This window comes from Mus musculus, chromosome 8, assembly GCF_000001635.26.
Source record: "Mus musculus strain C57BL/6J chromosome 8, GRCm38.p6 C57BL/6J".
In the NCBI taxonomy this organism is placed as follows: Eukaryota; Metazoa; Chordata; class Mammalia; order Rodentia; family Muridae; genus Mus; species Mus musculus.
Window position 1 is genome coordinate 13,883,241 of NC_000074.6, and position 18,716 is coordinate 13,901,956.

An 18,716-nucleotide genomic window follows, 5' to 3' on the forward strand; every position below is an offset into this window, starting at 1 on the left:
GTGTCAGACAAACACAGGATTAATAAAAGATGTAGCTCTATGCTACTTAAAAAACATACAAGATGCCGGGCATGGTGGCACGCCTTTAATCCCAGCACTTGGGAGGCAGAGGCAGGCAGGCAGATTTCTGAGTTCAAAGCCAGCCTAGTCTACAAAGTGCGTTCCAGGACAGCCAGGGCTACACAGAGAAACCCTGTCTCGAAAAACAAAAAAAAAAAAAAAAAAAAAAAAAAACCATACAAGAACAAAGTTAAAAGAAAAACAAACCACTAAAAGGTTTGCTGTTTCTGATAGTTGCTTGATTTTGGAGCCAGGGTCTCATATAGCCCACATTGACCTTGAATTTATATGTAGCTGAGGATCAGTTTGAACCTGTGGTCCTCCAGTCTACCTCGTGAATGCTGAGACTTCAGGTATTCACTACCATGCAGAGTTTATGTGATGCTGGGCATTGAACCCAGGGCCTTGTGCACGTTAAGCAAGCACTCTACCAATCAAGACTCACCCTTAACCAATACTGCTTTAGGGAAGGAGGTACAACAGCCATACATGTTATTAATGAACAAGGGGTGAGTTTAGCGGCAACTGCAATGGTCCTAAGTATTTATCTGTACATTAAAAATATATAAGGCAAAAGCTGATGAATCAAAAAAAAGGAAGTTGGAAAATTTACCTCTCAAACGAGAAGCGTATCAATACCAAGGCTATATACAAGATCTGGTCTCTTGGGAGCTATGTGTCTTATTACTGTAAAACTCAGGAGCTGCAAGGTAGGTACATTTCAAGTATCCGTTGGCATGATGAAAACAGTCTGGGCCTAGAATAAATTTAAAACCTCCAAGGACTGAATGTTTCTAGCTCTATTACTGTGGAATCAAGTTAGAAATCACTAGTGAAATGAAGCATTCCGGGTGTTCTGAGATTAAATGACACTGTTCTAGATGACCAAAATGGAAGTCGTTGGTGTCAAATGATGGTTAAGTATATGATAGGGACTCTGAGCTGCAGCTAGAGCTGTGGACAGAGGAAGATGAGGGCAGGGGGAAGAAATGCATTTTTAAACTGTCCCCTAGGCTAGAGAGATGATGGTTCAGCGGTTAAGAGCACTGACTGCTCTCCCAGGGGTCCTGAGTTCAATTCCCAGCAACCACATGGTGGCCCACAACCATCAGTAATGGGATTTGATACCCTCTTCTGGTGTGTTTGAAAACAGCAACAGTGTACTCATATACATAAAATAAATAAATCTTTATTTTAAAAAGGATTATATAATTTCTGGCTTAAAGTGCCATTTAGTTTCCTTCCTTGTAAACTAGTAAATGTTTAGCCTTTCCTTCAGAGGCAACAGAAACAAGCCACACAGTCACCAGTGACCCCTGGGTTACAATCCCTGCTAAAACATGCAGGATACACAGAAGCAAAGCCATGCGCCTTCTCTCTCTGAGAGTACTATTTCCATCCTTAACATGTAACTCAAGGGCTTTGAGAGAAGGAGCAAGGCACTGACCAGAAGTCATAACTATAGGGAAGAGACGCAGACAGAGCATACTAGGTGATTTTTCCCTAACTTTATTTATAAAGAACACAACTCTAACACAGACAAAAATTCCAACACACTCCAGAGTCCATTAACAACAACCACCACAACAACATGCCCCAGTTAATGCCTGTCTATAGCCCACACTGAGGAGTCGCTGAGAACGGACAGAGTATCTCACTTGAAACACAGGAAACAACTTGTGATCTGGAGGACACAAAAACTCCCCCACTCCACTGTGGAAAGTGACACTTCTAGTCTTCGGCATCATCAAACTGTCCTGTTTCGAAGACCATCTTGGAGTAGTGTGGTATGAGTGGAGGTGGATGGTGCCAACTGGGGTCGTATATCATGTCTCCCTGTGGTGCACAGCACACCCAAGGCTTGATCTCTTGGGAAATGCTCCCCTGGATGTCATCAGCATCTGCAGACAGTTTCCAAGAGATGCAAGAGGGAGAGTCAAACTGGACTGCACAGAAAAATGCCTAGGAAATAAACCTGCAAGTATTTTAATAGAAGACACACATATTCTTGGGCATGCATGCACACTCGCGTGCGCCCACACACGCACACACACACACATGTCCTTTCCTGAGGAAATGCACACAAGCCACTCTAAACAACCCATAAAGGAATACAAAGGGACAGACAGCAGAGTACTTCCATCTGCAGCCGCTCAGCTCAAACACTTTAGGAGAATTTTCTTGTTAAAGCAAATTGACATGTTGTGGATTCAGTGTACTTGTTTTTAATACAGAAAAGAAGCAGAGATTCCAGTCCTGGGACAATGGAGCAATGAACACCATCTGACTTCCACACTGTTTGCCTTTAGGGCCAGGGTGCAGGGTCTGAGCTGCTCAGGCTCAACCCCAGAGGCTCCCTACCTACCGTAAGGATTTCCTTGGTCTGCTTTCAGCTCCAAGTCCCAGTCCTCATTAAAAAGATCTGCAGCCTGTTCCATGGGTGGGCAGGATGGACCCTCTGACAGCTCCCAGGCATACAACTCCCCATCAGCTTCCTTCTCCACTGCAAAGCCTTCCTCCTCAGAACTTGGGCCCTCGGCATGGGCAGGAATGTCAGCAGGGATGCTCTGAGCTCCACTGGCTATGAACAGACAGACAGTTTTTAAAAATGATAAACTGGAGGTCTGCTCATATGGTTAGAAACTTTCTGCCGGGCGTGGTGGCACACGCCTTTAATCCCAGCACTCGGGAGGCAGACGCACTTTGCGGATTTCTGAGTTCTAGGCTAGCCTGGTCTACAAAGTGAGTTCCAGGACAGCCAGGGCTACACAGAGAAACCCTGTCTCGGGGGGAAAAAAAAAAAAAAAAAGAAACTTTCTAATAGCCGTTTTCTAAGGAAGCAATAAAAAATCTACAGATAGTTCTTTCATTACGTGAGCACTTACTGACTGGAGTATTTAGTTTATATTTTAGAAATGAAGTTGATCATTTTTTCCAAGATGTTTTGTCATAAACAAGGCCACTCAGTCAGTACAGAGGGTATCGGCTTATAAAGGGGACATCTTCAGGTCGTTTACAGTGAACCCAATGGCCTCTGGCAGAGTGTACTTCCGCTATTCAAGCCCATGCCCCACTTTTCCTTTTGAAGCTTGTTAGATGCAAGTGCACAAAGGAAAACAGAACGGAGCCTGTCCAGTCCCCGTGTTCTTCCTCCTGAATTCAGGGAAGCCACACAGTAACGTAACAAAGCCTACAGAAGGACAGTAGACCTCCAAAACATGGGTTGCTATGGTGATACCAGGTCTGAGGAAAGGAAGCAAGTGGCCTGAGAACAGCCATGGTGTTAAGACTGTCATCACAGCTATAACACAATTCAGTGGAGAGCACGGAATCTGGAGACAGACTGCCTCAGGTCAGATCTGTTCTGAGCTGTCTGACACTGAAGGTAACTAACCCTGAATTACCACATGCTCTGGCAACTCCGCTTCAAACAGTGCACACTTCAGACAAGAAAAGATGTTCACTGCAGCACCATTCAGCCACCAAATGCCACCAGGGGATAAATGATCCACAAAGTGCAGGAAACCTGGTGGTGGGCGTGCTCAGTCTTGTGGGTGAGGGGTGCTGACGCAGGCTGCTACAGGAATGGACCCTGGAAATGTGCTGAGCTGGAAGAAGCAGGACGTAAGAGACCAAAATTTCCTTTACTGTGAATTCACACTTGCATGTCCATACCAGGTAATTCATTAGGGGTGGGGAGCTATCAGTAGTTAGGGGCTTGAGAACTAAAGAGTGGAGAGTGCTCCAGAGACAGGGCTTCCTTTTGGGGTCGTGACAACATCCTAGAGGTAGCAGTGACAGTTGTACACACTATCACAGAGCGGAATGAGCCAGGTCATATAGTTAATATAGTTAACAGGTAAAGCCAAGTCTATATCTTTTGCTGTATTTTAAGACTTTACTATGTACCTTAAGTTTCTCATTGGTGAAATAGTCCTCAGATTGTTGTGAGTTTATTTAGGGGGAAAAAAGGAAACACTCAGATCTGTGCCTGAAACACTTAGCACCTACTCTGATCATACCCATGCTGTCTGTACCCAGGCTGTATAGACCAGTGCTACCCAGTGTAACTCAGTACATCACAGAGCTACACAGTGGCAGTGTCATTACAGATCTTCTCATTCAACACGACGAAGTACCCTACTTTAAAGATAAAGCCATCTAGAGATGAAAAAGGCAAGCCCAAGGACTACAACCTGGGTCTGAAACTGAAACAGTCTTCCTAGCTACACACACTAGATGCTTTTCCTCCCAGTGAAATGGGGTGGTTTGGGTCCACGGTCATCCAGTACCTCCTCGAAGCTTCTAAACCAAGAGTCCCGCTGAGACAGTGGGCAAAGAAGGTAACTCAGTGGCTAAGTGGGTCAGCTAGCAAGAGAAGATAGACAAGACAGCGGGACTGTGCTGTCTCCATCTCTTCCAATGGCCACCCCAGCCCCAGTCTCTGCCGTCTACTTGCCTAGTCGATCCACGGCCAGCTCAGTCTCCGTCTCCCGACCAGAGAGGTCAGCTGTGGCAAAGCCAGCCTGTGGAAGAAGAAATAATTACCAGGAACTTGGGTAGTAGGACATGTCACTGCTTTGAAGCTCCAAACCCGCCCACCCATAATGCCCTGCACGATGTAGAGTTTGCACACCCTTCTGAGGACCTGGCAAGGCCTCAGAACAGGGCCTGTAGGCTACAGGCATCACCCAGGAACACTTCTCCGTTCTGACCGCTGGGAGTGCCCTTTTGCGGTGCCCAATGGACAGCTGTCACAGCTGTCAGTTTTGCTCTCAGCCCCAGGCCCTCTTCAGAAGTCTGGGCAGCAGGACTTCTCCAAGCTCAGAGACCCTAGAGCCAGATGGGACAGCTCCCTGGTCTCGGCTTGTAACCTCAAGTCTGTGTGTAAACTCTTTCCTCTAAGTCCAAAAACACTTTAACTGCTCTAACTTCTCTTTTTTCCTGGCCAGGATTGATAGTTGTCTCCTGAACCTGCAACTTCTCTGCACACCTTTGCCCTTCTCAGGTCTTTATGTCTAACAACTCCTTCCAACACAGCCATTCCACAGCGGTCCACGGGAGAAGCAGCCTGAGTTCTACACACTGGAAAGAATACCTAACCCCGCCCCCCCCCCAATGCCAACCAGGTAATTTTGCGGCCTGTTGCCTCAAAGTTCCCCAAACTTTACTCCCCCCAAGGTCTCTCTGCAGTGGAAACAGTAATGTCCAGGGCTTGGATGATCAGGCTGATGTCAGTTGTTGCCCCACCATGCACGTAGGCTGTGACCTTTAGATACTGGAATGGCTGTTCTGATCTGGCAGGGGTCGTATGATGGAGGATATTTATAAAACATCTAACATATGTTGGAGACGTAGCTCAGTTGGTCAAGTGTCTGCCTAGTGTACACAAAGCTACACACTGATTTTTCCAACACTACATAAAACCAGGCATGGTGGGCCACTCTGTAATCTGAGCATTTAGGAGATAGGTGCAGGAGGATCAGAAGTCCTGGCCACAGAGTGAGCCCAGCTCCTGGGCTACATGAGACCCTGTCTCAAAAATATTACAATAAAGCCAACAATAATAACAAAACCACCTGTTAGACTGCAAGAAGTAACACTTCTTTGACTTAAATTGCAATATTTATTTTATTTGTGTATATTTGTGTGTGTGTGAATATACCAGGAGGATCCCCTGGAGAGGGAGTTGCAGAGGGCTGAGACATCTGTTGTGGGTGCTAAGAGCCAAGCCAAACTCTGTAAGACCACCATGGCTGTCTTTCCAGCCTTCATCCTGCATGTAAATAAACTGTACTTAGCACTCACCCTAATTACCGTTCATTATCTAGTCACCCCTGAGCTTTAATGACTCTATCTCCTGTAGTCCGTGATAACCACAGACCACTGCTGCCCCCTATGGTGCTGGACCTCTTACTTGAACCTCACGCCTATCTCCCTACTCCTGCTCACCCTTCCACTTAAAAGCTTCGCGAGCCCTCCACTGCCATCACAGACCAGCAATGCCATTCATATTGACTCTCACGTTCCTTTCTGTAAGAAGCCTGCTCTCCGACCCAAGCTCCAAGGCCATTTGCCTTGCCCTTTCTCATATCCAGACCTTTGCTGGGCCTACCCTCTCACCCAAGAACATCCTTTCCAGATCCGCCCTAACAACATCACTCTCCTATTTTGCAAAAGTGATTTTCTTTGCAAATCTATTGGTACTTGAATAGCAGCTTCAAGTACCATCACTGAGGCTCTGGTAAGCGTTCTATTCATTCATCCAATTAGGATACACCAGGCATAGGTGCGGCTTCTGGGAAACAGGATGTCTACAGTCAAGAAGCTCGCAGTAGGTGGATGCAATACGGGCAGGTCATGGGGAAAGGCTGTATGGCGCGCACTTAAAAACAAGTTTCTGAAAACCCGTGTCACAAGGGGACCATTCGTTTCATCAAATGGGAAAAAGCACGGGTGACATCTGGCGTCCAAGGTCAGCTACACATCCCCACCAATGGCCAGAGGTCCTCAAGGTGAGAAAAAAAAAATCCGTTTCCTCGCAGCTCCCACCTGACCCAGCCCCCTGCGGCTGGAGCGGGCTCAGGGCAGCCGGCTCCGGGAAGCCAGCTCCGCGTTCCCTGCATTCACTCCCGCAGATGCTCCCCAGCAGCCCCAGTGTCCCTCTCCCTTCAGCGCCAGCCACAGCCTAGGGCTCGGGTCCGCGCGCGTTCCCGCGCCCACTGCCGTTACCGGCCAGGCTCTCTGCGTGCACTCGCGCGGCCCCGGCGTTTCCCGGGTGAGCGGCCTCCCGGCAGCGCGTGAACCCCGCGGTTTCCCGCCTGGGTGGTCGCGGATGCCCGCGTCCCCCACCCCGTCGCGCTCACCTCCGCGCTGGGGGCCTCCTGCGAACTCCGCTCGCCCGGGCCCCGACCGGTGGCTGCCTGAGGGTCCATGCCCGGCCGCCCACAGCCAGGCGCCTGGGACGCTCCGGCACGTGACGGCCGACGGGCTGCGGACAAGCCAATCGGCGTGGGGCGGCGCGGCGACCGAGGGGGCGGGGCGGCGCAGGGGCAGCGCCGGACGGCACGCCCACCTGCGTTGTTGTGCGGGACCGCAGGCTCTACAGCTCTTTCTGACCTCTAGTGCTGGTTTCGAGCCTTAGGCCTGATTGGGCACTGAGCCATCCCAGCCACACGGGGCTTTCCTACTGCATTGTGAAATGACACATAGAGCCCACCCGGGTGTCACACAGTCACAGCCGATGGGCTCCATCACTTTTCTCTCTACCCAATCACAGGGTTTTCCAGATTGCAGGCTGCACCCGCACTACAGCATCCCTTAATGAGGGACTTCAGCAACCTGAAATGATCTGAAATGATAACCCAGCAGCCTGGAGACATGCTGCTTTGATTTAATGATCGTCTTTAAAGTCAATCTGCAAGGAACCAGGATAAAGGAGCAAAACAACGTGCCACCACAAAAACAAGGTGGTGTTAGGAACTTAGAGTCAAAAGCCAGTGCTCCAAGTCAGTAATGTGACTTTGTTGAATAATTCTCCGTTTTCCGTTTCTCTTAGGAGTGTCAGAGGCTACAGCTAAAAAGTTTTGCCCACATGACTACTGGAACAGGAGCTGGACAAAGATGATACCAGTAGACATGCTAATTGGCTCACAAAGCCTCAACCCTACACACAGAACTATAGGCAACTAAGGATTGCTGAGAGTGGGAGAGATAGCCTTCCCCAAGGAAGAGTACCGTTGGTTATCCAGTACCCAGTGGTTGGTTATCCAGTATTCAGTGGTTGGTTATTCAGTACCCAATGGTCTGCCCTGGAAGCCCTACACATGCAAGTAACATTGTATAGACTGAGCAGATTGTATTTAGGTACATTCACATACACACACACACACACACACACACACACACACACACACATGCACACATACACATTCACACATTCACACATACACATTCACAGATACACACATTTGTCACACATATACACATACAAATGAGCGTTCACACACAACACATTCGCGCGCGCACATTCACACACGTTCACACATATATTTCTCACACACACATTCACACATACATTTCTCACACATATACACACACATTCACCCATACACATTCACACACGTTCACACACACACACACAAATAGATTTCACACACGCACACACACAAGCGCGCGTTTGACTAACCTGTTCTCAGGAGATACTTGCTTCCCACTGCATGATTGCTATTCCCACAGCAGCTTGGGGAAAGGAATCAGAAATGTTTACTTACCTTCCAATTTTGTTTTGAACAGGAGTCTTGCTAGACAGCCCAAGTTCAATTAGAAATCGAGATCTTCCTGTCTGTTTCAGCTTTCCAAGTGCAGAGATTACACGTGTGAGCCACCACACTCTGACTGAAAGAGAAATCTGCACCGAATGATAACAAGCTTTAAAAATAGCACGCACTGCCATGACTTAGAAACTACAAATCCATCTTCCCAGACAAGACATGCTTATACAACGTACTTGCTCCTTTTTGAGCAACATAATTTTACTGAAAAAAAAAAAGACAAAAAGATGGATAATTGTCCTGTAAACTAAAAAGGATGAAATGTCTTCTTCTACAAGGACAGAAAGCCTATTGCATCTTGTGTAAGCAGACACCCAGGCCAGCGCCTCCATAGCAGTTTAAATGAGGACACATCTGCGAATCAATACAAGAAGTGGAGACTGACAGTTGGTTATTCCCGTCTCAGTCAACATTTAGTGACATTAGCCACCCCTGAATTATGGTGTTTACTTCTCTTCCTGATCTTCTTGCCTTATTTATTTATTTATTTATTTAATGTTTGAGTACTCTATCTGTACATACACCTGCATGCCAGAAGAGGGCATCGGATCCCATCATAGATGATTGTGAGCTGCCATGTGGTTGCTGGGAATTGAACTCAGGACTTCGGGATTATTTAAAATCTTAATCCAATTACATTTCAGGGTACTTTGGAGACCAACAATTCTATTTCAAAGAATATATTCTAGTAGCCAATCTCCAACGTGGACAAATAGTATTTCTACCTACTGTGTACAAAGAATCTACACACCATACAGCTGTTTGTTGTTGTTGTCATTGTCTGAGGCACATGATCTCACAATATTAGCCAAGCTTTCTCCAACTCCTGGATTTAAACAATTCTGATGCTGCTTTCTACCAAGTAGCTGGTATCTGAGACTAAAGGTGTGTGTCACGGTATAATTCCATGGGACTTAGGTTTAATAAGTGACTTCGGGTTTGTTCTTGTGGTAGGAGTTCATTCTGTAGTTCAGGCTGGCCTGAAACTATCTTGCTCAGGCTGGCCTTGAACTCACAACCCCCACCCCCACCTTCAGCCTCTCTAGTACTGGAATTACAGGTGTGAGCCAGGGCAGCCGTAATTTTTATTGGAATTCTTACTGAAGGAGGAAGGGCAGGCAAGTGTTGATCCACAAATGCAAACTGTGATTGTGATATAATCTCAACTCTATAAGACACATCTCAAATGATACAGTAGCATCTTTCTTCTTGATGGGATTACAGTGATCAACAGCAATGAATGGCTTTTACTGTTCATAAAAAGAAACATCAAGGAAACACAGTTTGGCAGTGGGAGTCTCTGAGAGTACTTCCTCAATACTATATTTATGGTACATATAGTCTTGAAGGGCCAAGTACAGGCAGAAGGACTGGGAACAGTTTCAATGTGAGTACCTTTTTCAAGCCAGCTCTGGTGCTTATTGTAGCCACCAATTTGAGAAATACAGTTTGAGTATTTATTTGTCAGAGTTACTGCATTGACAACAGTGAGCTCTGTCTTAAAAGAAAAAGGGAGACAAGCTTTGTAAAGAAACTCACAGATAGTAAAGCCCTCCCAGAGAGCCACCATCCATTTGATGGTGCTCTGGGAATATCTGATGATGATATTCCCAGAGCTCCTGTTATAGGAGGCTCTGAACCCGGAACCTATGCTTTATACATCGCTTTTGTCTCGTTACTCCATCCTGCCCAAGAAATCTCAAGGGCAGACGAACCTGCTCAAAACCTACAATGTCAGAAAATTAACTGCTCAGCATAGTGCGCTGGCGATGGATGATTATGAAGACAGGTTCCTTCTGAGATAATCGATGCATGAATACAGATTCACTTCTAATCTGTGCTAATTAGGAGAGGACTCTTATTGCCCTGCAGGAACAGCATGTTAGAACACAGCCTTCTGGCCAAGTCACACAGAGAGACACTCACCTGATCCTGTTCTTAGATCCACCCTGGTGGGGAGGCAGTGACTACGGTTTCATCAGTTATAGATCTTTCAAGTAAGCCCCACTACCACTCAGACCTACAGCCACACAGTCGTCTCTGTTGTCTGGAATCCATAACGCACCTAACCCAGGCTGATTACATCATGCTTGCTCTTTCAGAGGCAAGCATAAATGAGTTGTAAATGTTTTCCCGCCGTACCTTCTAAAATACTTTCCTCCCACTTACATAAAGATCTATAACAACTCCTTAAGGCTTACAAGTGTTTTTAAAGTTTAGGCTTCTGATCAGTTGTGGAGGCAGATGAGAATAATATCATATTAGGAACTGTAGGCTATCTACGTAGACTAGGAGGTTTGGCATAATTTAGTAATGCATTAGAAACAGGCTATTCAGATCTTGACCCTTAATAAGAAATGCCACAATGCTGGAGAGATGGCTCAGTGATTAAGAACATCTGATTGCTCTTTGTAGAGGTCCTGAGTTCAAATCCCATGGTGGCTCACAACCATCTGTAATGGGATCTGATGCCCTCTTTTGGTGTGTCTGAGGACAGCGACAGTGTACATATATATATATATATATATATAGTACATATATACATATGTAGAGACAATGTACATATATATATATGTAGAGAGAAAGAGAGAGAAGAAATACCACCCCAAGGTTCTTTCTCAAAAGACAAATAGATTCCAAATGAGTTTTTATTAAAGTCTTAAAACATGTCCTAAAGAGAATGAAACACAAGTGGATCATCTTATATGTATGTGGTTTCAGGAGCAGCCTTCTCAAAAACATGGCTGCCCAGGGCCTTTGAGTGAACAAGCTCCTGGGCCTCACAACACTGGCCAGGCCAGAGCTTCCAGCATGCCTAGAGCACCTCGAGACATACGGTGTGACATGTATATATGCTCATGAATGTGGACATGTGGATGTTTCCATGTGTGTGTGTGGACACGTGCCTATGTTTGTGAGCACATATTTATGAATATGTACGTGTTTATACTTACATATGCAAATCATTATGTGTGTTCGTGTTTATATATGTGACTACATGTATACTAAAATGTGTATACATGTACATATAAATATTTACATGTGACTACATGTGTATATCTATGTGTATGCATATAGTAGTGTCTAAGTGTATATATATCTATATGTCTGCACACATGTAAACATTTATATATGTATGTGTGTATACACATGCATATTTGTGTTGTACATATATATATATACATATATATATATATATGTAGGTGCACATATGTATATATATGTGAGAAAAAATGTTTATTTGTGTGAACATGTGTATATTTATGTTTCTATACATGTATATATATTTGTGTGTATATTTGAATATGCATGCATACATATGTACATATATGTACATGCACATATATATCTGTGGATATGTATACATGTAAATATTATCTTACAAGTGTATATTTACGTGTATTTGTGTGTATATTTATGTATACTTGCATTTTTATCTTTATACATATATATTTATGTGTGTATATGTGTGTAACTGAGTACATGCATATATTTATTTGCATATATGTGTATGTTTTTGTACATGTATTTTGTACATATATGTGTGTATCTTTTTTGTTTACATATGTGTTTCTCTGTGTATATGTATATTTATGTGTATACATGTGTGTGTTTATGTGTGTACATGGGTAAGTTTGTGGGTATGTACATGTGTATGTTAATATGTTTACAGGTATATATTGATGTGTGTTTATATCTATATGTGTATATGCACCTGTATGTGTACCTGTGTGTCTAATATATGGATGTTTATGTGTATTCATGTGTCTGTTTATGTGCTTATTTATATATATATATTTATATAGATGTATATGTGAATACTTAAAATTAACCCTAACTTTACCCTCTGAATCTAACTCAAACCATAATCATGGTCCTAACTTTAACATAAACACTACTCCCTTACTGTAGTCCTAACCCTAACCCCTAGCCCAACCCTAACTCCAACCTGTAACCCTCACTCTCTAATGCTAACCCTAACCAAATCCACAGTCCCACTATAACCCTAACCCTAACCTTTAACCCTAACCATAACCACAATCCCACTCTAACTGCAACCCTAACCTTTAACCCTATCTATAACCTCAACCCCACTCTAATTGCAACCCTAACTTCTAACCCTAGCCCTAACCTCAGCACTACTGTAACCCTAACCCCAGCCCCCGCTCGAGCACAGCTTGCCAGAATTATATGCATTTTAGTTTTCTTCTCAAAACCTCTTGGCTTCAGGGAGGAAACAAGTTGGTACCACAGTCCTGTGAGGAGAGCAGCGCCTAAGCCTCCCTCTGCCAGGGTACTTTGTTGGCTTAGTCACATGGGGTTCTGTCATCTGAAAATGTAGCTTAGCGATATCTATGTACTATAGCTTCTCTAAGAAATAGAGTTGTTTCTGAAAACACAGTTGCTAAAGAGGCGTAGAAGCTAACATGATGAAGGAGCTCTGAGTTGCTAGAGATGAAGTTGCTAGAGCATGATCTGGCTGCTCACCCTGGTCTCCTGCAGGTTTAAGAAGGTTTGTGGACACCAAATTGTAAACATAAGGAAGTAGGTTTCTGAGAAACAGACCCCGCTGGAGAAAAAAGGCCGGCCCACTGCGCAGCAGGCTCCGGACTGCCCAGTTTGAAAAGCCTTCTCATTCCTTCCTTATTCTCACTCTGCAGCTTCAAAAGCCAAGAGATGCCTAAGGAGCAGCAAGAGGTGGTTTTACTGGGGTCACCCCACATCTCAACTTCTGCGACAGCCACCACAATCAACATGCCTGAGATCTCCACGCCTGACCATGTGATCTGGTCCCTGTTCAATACACTCTTCATGAACTTCTGCTGCCTGGGCTTCATAGCCTATGCCTACTCCGTGAAGTCTAAGGACAGGAAGATGGTGGGTGATACGACTGGGGCCCAGGCCTTCGCCTCCACCGCCAGGTGCCTGAACATCAGCTCCCTGTTCTTCACCATCCTCATGGCCATCGTCGTCATCGTTGTCTATGCCACTAGATGATGTGAGATGTCTTGCAACATCTCACAGTAGATAACAGATTCTGGGGCCTCCCGGGCTTGCTATGTGTTTCCTTGTCTATCACTGCCCCAAACCCTAGACTTAGTCCTGACCATTTGCCCCATACATATGCAAATGTGACACTCACAAATCTGTCCATGGTGGACTCAATAAAGTGCACGTGCTGTGAAAAAAAAAAAAAAGAAGGTTTGTGCATAGAGAATGAAGAGCCCTAGACTTGTAATTAGCATGGCTCATCCCTGTCACTTCAATACTCAGCCCTCGGTCACCGCGAGTCCACGGGCTTGATGAAGAGATGGCTCGGGCATTGGTTTTGGTTGAACATGCTCCACTCTTCAAATGTCAGCCCAGCGCTGACATTTCATGGGGTAGTGCTGGACCAGGAAGCCAGCTAAGTATTCCCTGTTTCCTAGTAAGGTAAGGAAGGAACTAATCTACATGTGCATCTACCTACATAAAACTTCCATGCTACAGTGTGCTAAGAGGTGTTTATAGTAGCTAAAATAAAAACATTAAAGCACTACTGAAGCAATTTCACATTTTTGTAGAGGGGTCACATTCCACCCTGATTCCTCCTCCTGATCCTTGACCTTTTTGTGGGAAATAGAAGGGAAAGTCCTGCACATTCCATGAAGGGGGAGGAACCCTCCCTGAATGGCACCAGACTTTGTTCTTAGCTAGGGCTGCTTTCTACAGAGCGGTTCAGCAGAGCCTAATTAACACAGTGCTTTGGCCAAAGTCACCCCTAGGCCGTTTCCTCTTTCTGCCCCAGCTGGGAAGAGGAGCTGGGCATCACTTGGAAGGCCTTTATCTGGGATACCTGGAAGGTAACCCCAGGGGCACATTCTGACCGTGCAGGAGGATAGACACTGTCCTGACACTCACATACTAAAAATATGCCACTTTATCTCCAGGGCAGCTGCCTTCCTTATATGGAGCATGTGTGCAGGGTACAAAGATCTCCCTTCTGACTTGAGATTAAATTGCTGGTTATACATCCTGCACATTGCCCAGGTGAGAGCCATAAAAATCGAACCAAAGTTCACATTTGGCATGCAAAGAACTGTAAGCAAATTCACCCCACCTCTTCTCAGTATCACTGGCTCTCAGCAGCATCCTTGGCGTGTTCCACCCTGCCCCGCCCCCAGCCTTGCCTGCCCATCACCCCAGGCTGCCCCTGCCTGAGTTCTCTTACAAGGACTAGTCCCTGACAGTTCCACTCATGCCCTACCTGCGATCCTTGAAAAAGCCTTTTATAAATCACCCTAACTTGAACGTCCATTGGTTCCCTGCTAGGACTCGGTTACTCCTAAAAAGGGCAGAGTTCAATGTGTGGCCTAGATCTCTGTATTCCATTTGACGGAATAAGGAGCCATCCCATTGTTCATGCATCCATGGGTGCTGTGTCTTGACCTCACTGGCATAAGCATGTACAATTTCACTGAGCAGGGCTCATCTCTTCTTGGGGAAGGGAGAAGGACTCTAGTGACATCAGAGCCAAAGCCACAGGACAGAACACTGGGCCAGCGCTGGAGGACTGGCGGAATGCTGATGGTGTGTCTCAACATCACTCCGTGGTAGAGATCTTCCATCTTCCTCAATAAAAACACCACCTAAAGCACCCAACTGCCTCCTGTTTCCACAATGAAAGGCCTCTTGGCTGGAAGCTTCTTATGGGTCAGCACAGAGACAGGCATTGTTTAGCTGCCTCAGAGAGTGGGCAGGGTTATGTGTGGCATCTGCTGGGAGTACACTTCTCTGCTCTGGAAGCTAACACAATGGGCATAGAGTCTAGCTGTGATGGTTAATCCCCACTGTCCACTCCATGGTATTTAGAACCACACACCTCTGAGCATGTCTATAAGGGCTTCTCCAGAGAGGTGTAACTCGGGAGGGAAGACACACTCTGAATTTAGGGGTCACTAGTTGATGGTTGTGGTTCTGGCCTAGATAATGAGGTGGAAGTTGAGCCCCAGTGGTTCTCTCTCTGCTTCCTGACTGTGGATGTCACCTGCTTCTCACGCCTGCCGCCATGACCCCCCAGTGTGATGGACCAGAGCCATGATCCCCCAGCATGATGGACCAGACGCTCTCTCAAACTGTGAACCCACATAACCCTTCCTGCCTGCCCGATGTCTTGTCACAGCACTGAAGGATTAGCTGGTACCGTCTCCAAAGCAGTGAGATTCTGTCCTTGGTGTGCACTGGCACCACCCTGTTTGGGCTCTAGAACTGGATGACTCTTGGAGTGAGCCTTTTTCACGCCGGGTGCTTGGCGTTCGTTGCCTAACCACTCTCCAGCACCTCTCCTAGTTCTGTGAGGGGTGTAAAATTAAAGACTAAGATGGAGTATGGGCTCCAGGAAGTCTGTAGCTCAGCCCAAGCTTTGGATTAGGACATGCTGATTCAACTGTGGGCAGCCTCAGAACACACCTTCACCTCTAACCTCTAAGACGAGGGTGTTGGCAGGGCTCAAATCTTTCCTGGATGATCCATCTTCCACACCTTGTTTTTCTTTCTTAGATTTTTATTTTCAATCTCTCTCTCTCTCTCTCTCTCTCTCTCTCTCTCTCTCTGTGTGTGTGTGTGTGTGTGTGTGTGTGTGTGTGTGTGTGTGTGTGCCTGCTCACATGAGTTCGAGTGCCTGCAGAGCATTTTGGATTCCTGGGAGCTGTAGTTATAAATCTTTGTGCCCTGCCTGGAGCAAAGTTTATGGGCTTACAGAGACACGCATGAGCCAGGCATGATGGTGTACTCGTGAAATCCTAGCCCTCTGGAGACCAAGGCAGGAGGGATTAAGTTGAGGCGAGCCTAGGGAGACTTTCCCTTAGCTTCCACAGGGAAAGAGGGAAAGGAGAAGAGACAGGCCTGTCCCCACATCAGCGTTTCTCCGTCGGAGCCTGCGCAGCTGCTGGGTCTTCCTCCATGAGAGGATGAAAGGCAGCAGCCCAGGAAAGCATGCCACTGTAATTGTAGGAACTGTAGCAAGCGGCTCCTTCTTACAAACACCCTTTCTAAGTGCGTTGGTTCTAACAGCTCAACTGCCCTTCAGTCAAGGGAGAAATATCTATACAAAGTATGTTATTTTCTCCATTAAAAAAAAATACTTGCAGTTTCCTCTGTGCATCTCTAAGGCACAATAGCGGCTGAATGTATTCTACCTATGTGATTTTCTTTTAGTAAGGCAAGATGATATCTGGAAATATTCATCTTCCTTTCCTCCCCCTCTGCTTTCTATCACATCACGTGGCTCCCACGGTGAGACAGAGTAGCCATGCTGCTATGAGAAGTAGAATCTTTAGAGAATGAAAAGCAACATAAAAGGCATAATTTTTCATTCTTAAAATCTTCCCAGACAGGAGCAAGTTAACACAAGGAAGCAAACCAACACCCAGTGATGTAGCTGGCCAGGCTTTACCCATACTTGGGAGCTCCCAGGTCCAATTCCTTATTGCATCTTGCTTGTTCTTCTCAGTCCTGAACTTTGGCATTCCCACCGAGTCCCCTCCCAGTAAGGGAGGCACAGGGCCTCTCTCAGTGCTTAGGTAGAACTGGGCCACACAGAAGCAACCCTGTCACCAAGAAATCCGATCTGGAGTTCAGCTGGAGAAAATCTGACTTTCTGCTCCCATTTCTTTGTCTTTTAAAATCATCATAGGTATATTCACAGTCAATCTACACATTCATGCAGAACCATCGTGTTATGTGTGTCTGACCATTTCAAGGTGACCATTAGAAGATCCCAAGAAGGCCTCAACACTCTGCACAGTTCCCTCTTAGATGGCCAGGGAACAAAGTATACTGTAACATCAGAGCCCTGAGCAGACCCAGCCATATACATTTTTTCTTCTTAAACAAGTTCTCTTAATATGAGTAAATATGGTTTGTCAAAATCATGTGGGAATAAAAATCAGGAAACTGTAAGACATAGTTAAATCTGGGCAGATAAATCTACTCCCTCATGGCTAGAGGGAACTGCCACCTCCATCAGTAGCTGATCAGATATACAAGTGGCTTTAGATGCATGAGGCACAGTAGGCACTCAGCAATAGCAACAGTCATTTCATGATCCTGTCCTGAGTGTGCTGTCAGAAATATAGACAAACATGCTCTGTGTTGGCTTAGATCCTTTAAAGCCTACTTTAATAAGGGTTCTTAAATGCTTCAACCTCCCTTCTAGCCCACTGACCAAAGATGGGGAGAAAGATGGTTAACGGGGCTAGTGGGTGTGGAGCTGCCTAGAAATAGTTCTTTGGCATGTTTCCAATCTTCATTGTCAGTATAGCAGCAGTCCAGTCCAATTGGCAAATAGCAAACATTAAATCAGTGGCAGTGGCTCCATCCAGAAGAAACCTCGAGGCTGTGCCAAATCAGCATGAGTCTGCAGAAGCAGCAAGAAGTAGCTGGAAAGCCATGAGAAGTTCTTTAGTGCTTTTCTCTCTGTGAAGCCATGACAACAAAGAAGATCAGCAAAGATCAGCAAAGACCAGCAAAGTGTTGCAAGGAGAACCAATGCAAGAGCATTGTTCACTGTCTGTTGGGTTCTACTTGTCCTCTTCCAAACATCATGTTTCCTCTCCAGTGTCTACCTCAGTAAAGCATCCTCTCGTGTGTCTGCTTTAGCAAAAGATACTGTCATAAAACAACTTCCAGAAAAACATCACTTGACACAATTGAATCTCCAAAGAAACCAGAAATTTTCAATTCACTTCTTTCAACAACATTAGAATTTATTGGATGACAATAAATTCACAAGGTACCGCAGCTTCAGTGGCAGCTACTTAATCCTGCTTTTCTTGGTAATCTGGTCTTCAACACTAACACATGTCATTTTATTCCACTCTTAATGTTAACTCTTGTATCACATATCACAGCAAATGTATCGTGTATGTATGTATGTATATGTGTGCATTTTATACAATATATGCAAAAGATTCTAGAAGGTTGCAGTCAGGTCTCAAGTGGTTTCAGAAACAGGTTGAATGGGGTCTGTGTTGATAATAAAATAATTACACCAGCCACAGTGAAGAAGCTGTGCTTGTGGAGTCAGGCTGCCCCAGGCTACAGGGCTAAAAATGGAGCTATAAAGTTTAATCAGCTGCAGAGATCAAAGGGAAGGATCTGGACCAAATGAATGAACAGATGGATGGATGGATGGATGGATGGATGGATGGACAGATGGATGGATGGGTGGGTGGATGGATGGATGAATGGATGGATGAAGAGATGGATAGATGAAAAGATGGATGGATGGATGGATGGATGGATGGATGGATGGATGAACGGATAGATGAACAGATAGATGGA

The 18,716-nt window shown here is 45.5% G+C and overlaps 1 protein-coding gene and 1 pseudogene across 3 annotated transcripts; one reads left to right on the top strand and one right to left on the bottom strand.

Annotated features, from left to right (window-relative positions):
• Positions 1-1,546: 1,546 nt before the first annotated feature.
• Coprs (coordinator of PRMT5, differentiation stimulator) lies at positions 1,547-7,112 on the bottom strand. Of its 3 annotated transcripts, NM_025556.3 has the most exons (4): positions 6,927-7,031; positions 4,520-4,586; positions 2,426-2,641; positions 1,548-1,961 (listed from the first exon to the last, which is right to left on the bottom strand). In NM_025556.3, the coding sequence occupies exons 1-4, from the start codon at positions 6,993-6,995 to the stop codon at positions 1,792-1,794; spliced, it is 522 nt and encodes a 173-aa protein (NP_079832.1). In that variant the 5' UTR covers positions 6,996-7,031; the 3' UTR covers positions 1,548-1,791. The 3 variants fall into 3 exon arrangements, with proteins under 3 accessions (NP_001345988.1, NP_079832.1, XP_011240372.1); NM_001359059.1 differs by lacking the exon at positions 2,426-2,641 and having other exon boundaries at positions 1,547-1,961; XM_011242070.3 differs by lacking the exons at positions 1,548-1,961; positions 2,426-2,641 and adding an exon at positions 2,805-3,668 and having other exon boundaries at positions 6,927-7,112.
• Positions 12,915-13,578, top strand: Gm7676 (predicted gene 7676; annotated as a pseudogene).

Bases quoted from the DNA above. Each gene is read 5' to 3' on its own strand.
- Coprs (NM_025556.3), bottom strand. From the start codon at position 6,995: ATGGACCCTCAGGCAGCCACCGGTCGGGGCCCGGGCGAGCGGAGTTCG. The intron at 4,587-6,926 runs GTGAGCGCGACG...CTTCTTCCACAG, and splicing joins AGGAGGCCCCCAGCGCGGAG to GCTGGCTTTGCCACAGCTGA. The intron at 2,642-4,519 runs GCAAGTAGACGG...GTCTGTTCATAG, and splicing joins GCTGGCCGTGGATCGACTAG to CCAGTGGAGCTCAGAGCATC.